General features: G+C 45.6%; 1 protein-coding gene across 1 annotated transcript; it reads left to right on the top strand.

The window, feature by feature from the left end:
• The first annotated feature begins 1,661 nt into the window (after window positions 1-1,661).
• Window positions 1,662-5,902, top strand: SOX21 (SRY-box transcription factor 21). The gene is made up of 2 exons (XM_074299359.1): window positions 1,662-2,440; window positions 2,756-5,902. The coding sequence occupies exon 2, from the start codon at window positions 3,470-3,472 to the stop codon at window positions 4,295-4,297; it is 828 nt and encodes a 275-aa protein (XP_074155460.1). The 5' UTR covers window positions 1,662-2,440; window positions 2,756-3,469; the 3' UTR covers window positions 4,298-5,902.
• The last annotated feature ends 902 nt before the right edge of the window (window positions 5,903-6,804 follow it).

Below are 6,804 nucleotides of genomic sequence, written 5' to 3'. Positions count from 1 at the left end.
CAACCTTAATCACATTTTAAACTTGAAACATAAGATTTTAATTTTCAGATTTAACTTTAATTAATATTCACAGAATAATAGTCTTTCAAACATCATATGTGGCAATTATCTATACATAAACTCCTTATGTGACAGTATAATAATTCTGCCTCAGGTTTACTTTAAATAAGTTAAACTGAATAAAAAGCCAGGAATTATAAACAGTATCTTTAATATCTTAATATCTTATGTAAATCAAATACTATAAATACATATGATATATGACTTTTAAAGAATAAATAAATACTCTTCTGTCTTTCCTGGTATCTTTTCCTAACTTCATCTGGAAAGAAGTGAATGGACAGTTCTGAATTAAGGCAACAATTCTAATCTCATTCTTTGAAATTAGTTCAGAAACAATACTAACCTTAAATCAATCTGAACAGTAGTAGGTTTAGGTTTAGTTTAAGTGTGTAATCATAATAAAAGAATCTTTTGTATACAACATAAATCTTATGGTAACAAATTAAAGAGTTAACAGTTTATAGGAGTTCCTTCTTCCACATACCACAGAGCTAGGTCAAAACCAATGTGCCAAGGAAACAAGGCAAGCAAGTTCTCCCTGACTGACAGGCCAACTTGTTAACAAAGCTCTCAAACAGATCGTGTTATAAGTGTGCAGCAGCATACCAAGAAGTGAAGAAAATATGCAAACAAAAATAGGCTGTTTGATTTTTTTTTTTTTTTTTAAATACTGTCACTGATCAAGGAAAAAGCGGAGGAGCTTCTAAAGGACCGGGTTGTTTTAACAGTCTACAAACTTCTAGTAAAGTGATTCGTTTTACATTCCCACCCCCGATAAACGTACCATTTGTCTTACTTCTGCCTTGTTATTGATTTCTGTTCACAGCCTACCTGTGCATTTACGTTAATTACTGCCAAGTCTGCTGTGTACTTTCTTTAACTATCACATGGCCCCAAACACTTGGTTTAAAACATAACAAACATGGATTTATAAAGAGGTGATTATATAGTGAGCATAGGATGCCTATTTTCAGCCCAGGCTGGTTTGCTGAAGAAATTGTTGCCAAGAGCACTTATTGCTTTAGCAGGTATTTTTCCCACCAACAAACCTGATTGGGAGCATCCTAAGTGGAAGCAAAAGGGAGAAGCATCTGCAGACTTTAACAACCGGATTACCTAAAGAGAACGAAGATTTTTCTTGCCTGGGGGGAGTGGGAATATTTTCTAGAGAAACAAGGATCTCTGGATTTATCTGTCCTAACCCTCCTCCCAGGGGGTTCCTTAGTCTTTCAACTGTTCTTATTTGTGTTCCTCTTCCTTCTGGTAGGGACAGTAGCAGTCTCAAGGAACGGAGACTTCCCCAGCCAGTTCCCCAGCTAGGAAGGATTGACACCAGTTGTGGGGAAAGGAAAGTAGTGCGCAGACTCACCGCCAAGCTCAAATCCCTCCACTCCCTCAAACCTGCTCTCAAGTAAAAGCCGGGGAGGGGGAGAGAAGGAGGGAATAAGGGGAAGGGGGGCTGGAAGGGAGAAGAGGAGGACTGCGTGTGCGAGAAGGAGGGAATCCTGTTTAATTCAAAGTCCTGGGGGGTGTGGGGGCGGGTGGGGACTACACTAGTCCCGCCTCCCTCCCTCTCACCAAGCTCTGGGCTCCACCTCCTCCGCATGCACACAGATATACACACACTCACCCACACAACTGTACATGCAAACATATAGCCAGCTCAATGCACATACTCACGCGGAGTTCAGTACTTACCTGAAATCTTTTCAGTTTGTTCCAGCGGGCCGTGAGGACCAGGAATAGGTACAACCTAAAAAGAGAAGCTGTTGAGCCGACTTCGGAGGGGGGTGGGGGATAGGGTGGGGGAGGGGGGAATCCCCAGTGCGGACTTTATAACCGAGTGGTTGAGTGTTTTAATTAAGTCCCCTCCACCACCAGTCCCCTCCCCTCTCCTCCGCGGCTCCCAGGCCAGAGAGATAGAAAGACTTCTCCAGGGCGCGCGCGCACTCTTACCCAGACGCGCACACACTCACACAAACACGCACGGAGTAGAGCTATCGAGAGTCAAGCTTCTTTGGCGGCGCCGGCGCAGAGGTGGAGGGGAAACTTGGGTGAAGTTAGTTGTTGCAAGTCCCCGGCAAGGCTGCGCGAGAGAGGGAAAAGGAGGAACTCCAAGCTTAGATTTCTCGGACCTGGGCGCCGCGCCCAGCTTCAGGACTACCGCGGGATCCCGGGAGTTGTCTGTGTTTCTTTGGCGAGGAGCAGCAGCAGCGAAGAGAGAAGCCGCGAACCCTCAAATTCGTATTGGAAGTGGGGAGCACGGTCTGGGGCTGGGACTGGGAGCCGAGGAGGTGAGAGTGGAACCGAGGGCCGCTGACTCCAGCTTCTCACCTCCACGAAGCGAATCAACCTGGCCAGCATGTCCGGAAAGAAAGTAAGCAGAGGTGCATTTCCCACAGAAGACAGTTTATTGTGAGATCCCACCAAAGAGCGATCCCCAGACCCCAGTCCGAGGTTCTCTTCCTTTCTTCCTTCCTCTTCCTTCCTCCCCCCATCCCATCCCATACAGTCAGCTGTGAGAAAGAGGCCAGCCGCTGCTGCTGCAGTTTGCTGGGGGGGTAAAAGCGGACAGCTCCCTTCACTTTCCAGACTGCCTGCCCCGGGACTATTGAGGATTTGGGGTTCCTTTTTGGCCATTCCGTGCCCTAGAAGAGAACTGATCGTGACTATTTTCTTTTTATTTGTCTAGTTATTGCTGAGATCTGTCTTGCAGTGGCGAGCCAAGCTCTAGCTGGGCTGCCCTTGACATCCACCCACCCACACCGCGCCCTCCCCCACTCCCCATCATCTCCATCTGCTGCTGTCAAATGAGAAAGCCAACGAGGAAGACCCCGACACTTCCGAAGCAGAAAACCCCTCTTTGGCACTTTCCTGTTCTTAATCGCCGGGATCCACGCTGAACTTTGTGGAGACTCTAGGGCACAACTTCCGTGGCTGGCTTTAATAAACAGGAAGAAAAAATTAAAGCGGAAAAAAAAATCAGTGCCCAACGGCGGGCACCGGGGAAGAAGAAAGAAAAACGACAAGCGAGAGCAAAACGAAAGTCGCACCTCCCCGGGGTGGGGGATTGTCTGATAAGTTACCTTCGCTGGGAGGATATAATCCCGGCAGTTTGGTCTCGAGTCAGGTGGACTGCTGGAGCTGCGGAGCGCTGTCTCTGGTTTGGGACCCCTCCTCCTACTGCTCCCCTCCTTCTCCCGGACTCGGGAGTCCCCGGGCCGAGAAGATTAACGAAGTTTCCCGCTGCTACAGCGCCTGGACTGGTTTCCCTAGAGCAGCCAACATTGATTTTCTCCGGGCCGAGAGCGGAGGCGGCGGGGTCGAGGGACCCGGCGGCGGCAGCGGCAGCAGCCGGCAGTGCGGGGGGGCCGGTTGCGGGCTGCAGCCGCTGCAGGCGGAGAGCATGTCCAAACCGGTGGACCACGTCAAGCGGCCCATGAACGCCTTCATGGTGTGGTCCCGGGCCCAGCGACGCAAAATGGCTCAGGAAAACCCCAAGATGCACAACTCGGAGATCAGCAAACGGCTGGGGGCCGAGTGGAAACTGCTCACGGAGTCGGAGAAGCGACCTTTCATAGACGAGGCGAAGCGCCTGCGAGCCATGCACATGAAGGAGCATCCTGACTACAAGTATCGGCCGCGTCGGAAGCCCAAGACCCTGCTCAAGAAGGACAAGTTCGCTTTCCCGGTGCCCTATGGCCTGGGCGGCGTGGGAGACCCGGAGCACCACGGGCTGAAGGCGGGGGGCGGGCTGCACGGGGGCGCCGGGGGCGGGCTAGTGCCCGAGTCACTGCTCGCCAACCCGGAGAAAGCCGCGGCGGCCGCGGCCGCCGCCGCCGCGCGCGTTTTCTTCCCTCAGTCGGCCGCTGCGGCGGCCGCCGCCGCAGCCGCTGCGGCCAGCAGCCCCTACTCTCTGCTGGACCTGGGCTCTAAAATGGCAGAGATCTCCTCGTCCTCCTCGGGGCTCCCCTACGCGTCCTCTCTAGGCTACCCGACGGCGGGCGCTGGTGCCTTCCACGGGGCCGCCGCAGCAGCTGCAGCCGCTGCTGCCGCCGCCGGGGGGCACACGCACTCGCACCCCAGCCCCGGCAACCCAGGCTACATGATTCCGTGCAACTGCAGCGCCTGGCCAAGCCCGGGACTTCAGCCGCCCCTCGCCTACATCCTGTTGCCTGGCATGGGCAAACCTCAGCTGGACCCTTACCCTGCAGCCTACGCCGCGGCGTTATGACCCAGCGCGGGGTGCAGCAGCAGCAGCTACAAACGTGTGTAAATATCTGTACAAATAGGGGTGGCTTTAATAATGAGGTCTCAGCTATACAGCCGCGCATGTACATATGTATAGGTATGAACTATATGTCCTCCTACCCTCTCCTCCTTATTGTGATTGTCTGTATATATCCGTATATAATATGTATAGGTACCCAAGTCAGAGATGAAAGTGATGCACGAGTGTGAAATGTGTATGAGCGCGTGTATGGTTGTTTGTTTACAAGATCATTTCAGACCGTCACTTCTACCGCAAACTTTTCTCCAGGGGCAGTTGTTGTCTCAACATCAGTGGTGTCTCCTATGCACTTCTGTACCTGTTGCGTTTTGCCCATTGGGGTTGAGGGGGGGGGAAGTTGTTTTCCTTTTTTTTTTTTTTCTTTCCTATTTTTTTCCCTTTATTCTGCTCGTTGTTGCATGCATTCTATTCAAGTTTCCATCCGAAAATGCTTTCTGACCAACTTGGGAAAGCTGATTTATTATTAGTTTCGCGGAGCTGTGGTGCTCTGAGCCATCTTGTTTACCTATCTGAACTCCGCAAATGTCATTTTCCCCCCAACAAGCAGAACAGTCAAACAAGATCCATTCTTGACAGGTGATGGACACAAATCTGGCGTTGTATATGAAATGATCGCTTGTTTCCTTTGTTTACCTTGTCCTATGCAAATTGGAACAGGAAACACAGAAAAAGAAATAGTATGTAAGGTAGAGGGTTGTCAATTGAATTTTGGTTGTTTTTATTTTTTGTGTTGTAGTTGTTTTGTGTTTTTAACATATTGTAAGACTAGTTCATTTGGGGGGGGGGGCTCCAGTCACAACTTAAAGGGGTGGGTGGGAGGGGGGGATAGCTATTTTTCCATTACCATTAAGTTTCAATTTAAAACTGTAAATTTGTACATGTCAATGGAAATGCTAGATCTTTGATCCAAAATGTGTTATTTACGTTGTCCAAAATTTGAGTCAGTTTTAGACTCCCACATTTTGATCGAATTTCGAAGTCAATTTTTAAAAAATTGCGGAACCATTTTAGGATCGCAATTTGATGTAAGGTTAAATCAGACTTTTTTGTCTGAGTGATAATTATATATTTATTATTTAGCAGAACTGAAAAATAGCATTGTTTTGACAGATGTCTATTCTCATTTTCAAATAGCCTTTATCTGCCAAATTTGAAGTGTTTCAATGTGCTTTGGAGTTCCCTTCCTGATTAGCTTATTTTTAGAGCACCAGCAATTCAATTGCAGATGATTAAAATACATTTTAGAGAAGAACCTTCCTCAATTATAGTTTTTTTTTTTTAGTTTACTTTTGTAATGTGTATATTTTGACTGTTTGTGAATGAAGCTGGCTAACATGTATTTAGTTTCATTTTGGCTTTATGTAATATAAAGTAAAAAAAAAGCTTAAGTATTGGTTTTAACATTTAAGTGTAAATGGTTTTCTTGTGTGATCTAATTTAATATTAGACTCTAAGCTATATCTGTAAATTAGAATCCTACTACCACTCTGTTCATTTTTGAACAAAGAGTTTAAATAAAGCCTGAAGCAGGGAAAAGAGAAAATCCTCTATTTCTTGTTGAGTTACTAACAAGATTTTTATCTGTATTGCCCTTACGTGCCTGGTCCAGGTGAAGTGTAAGGTATCCTCCAAAGGCAGCCTTTGTTTCACTTTTGAATAGATTTACTAGGAAATCTAAATCAAGCCATTGTTATTCAGAGCCAAAAACCTGATTTATCACATTTTTAATCGTGAATAGGAAAGAAGATAAAAACCCCAAGTAGTTGTATTATCTTAAAAAAAAAAAAAAAAAGGAGGGGGGTATTCATGAACCAGTAGAACAGAGCCCATTGAATACATTGAGACCGTTCAAAGCATTTCATCGGTTTCCAGTAACATTTTAAGAGTGGAAAGTTGCCTGACCACTTTATCTTATTAGTATAAGTCCCACTACTTAAATCAGTGTAATTTGTTCATGTATCTGAGTGTATTCCTTATTTACACTTTTAAGGTTTTATTTGGTTTTGTAATAGGTACTAACTACAATATATAGCTCTTGGCCTTTTAATAGTTTCATTTTGTCATCCAAAAACAGATTTAAAAATAGAATCATAGCCAAATGCTGAAGGGTGGAAGTGAATTTTCTAAGGTATAGAGTTTAGACAGTCAAAAGATTTGAAATAATATAGGATTTTGATATTTGGGGCAGGATATTTTAAATAATCAAGAAAATGGAGAATGAGAAAATCAATAGCCAAGAGTAAAATTTTATTTTTATTTACTCCAAGATGGTTATCCCTAAATTACAGGGCCTTTTTTTTTTATCTTCTAAATATCTGATCATCCCAGAAACTTCATTTTTATATTCAATTTAAGTCTTTTAACTTATGATAACCAACCTGGATTTTTTTTTTTTTTTTTTTTAAATCATGAAAGTTTTGGAAATGGCAAAGTAGACTCTGGTGATTTGA

The sequence above is a fragment of the Sminthopsis crassicaudata genome, chromosome 3 (assembly GCF_048593235.1).
Source record: "Sminthopsis crassicaudata isolate SCR6 chromosome 3, ASM4859323v1, whole genome shotgun sequence".
Taxonomy (NCBI): Eukaryota; Metazoa; Chordata; class Mammalia; order Dasyuromorphia; family Dasyuridae; genus Sminthopsis; species Sminthopsis crassicaudata.
The sequence above is the reverse complement of the archived record's forward strand: the minus strand, read 5'-3'. Positions and strand labels throughout refer to the sequence as shown.

Excerpts from the sequence above, each read along its gene's own strand:
- SOX21 (XM_074299359.1), top strand. The coding sequence starts at position 3,470 with ATGTCCAAACCGGTGGACCACGTCAAGCGGCCCATGAACGCCTTCATG.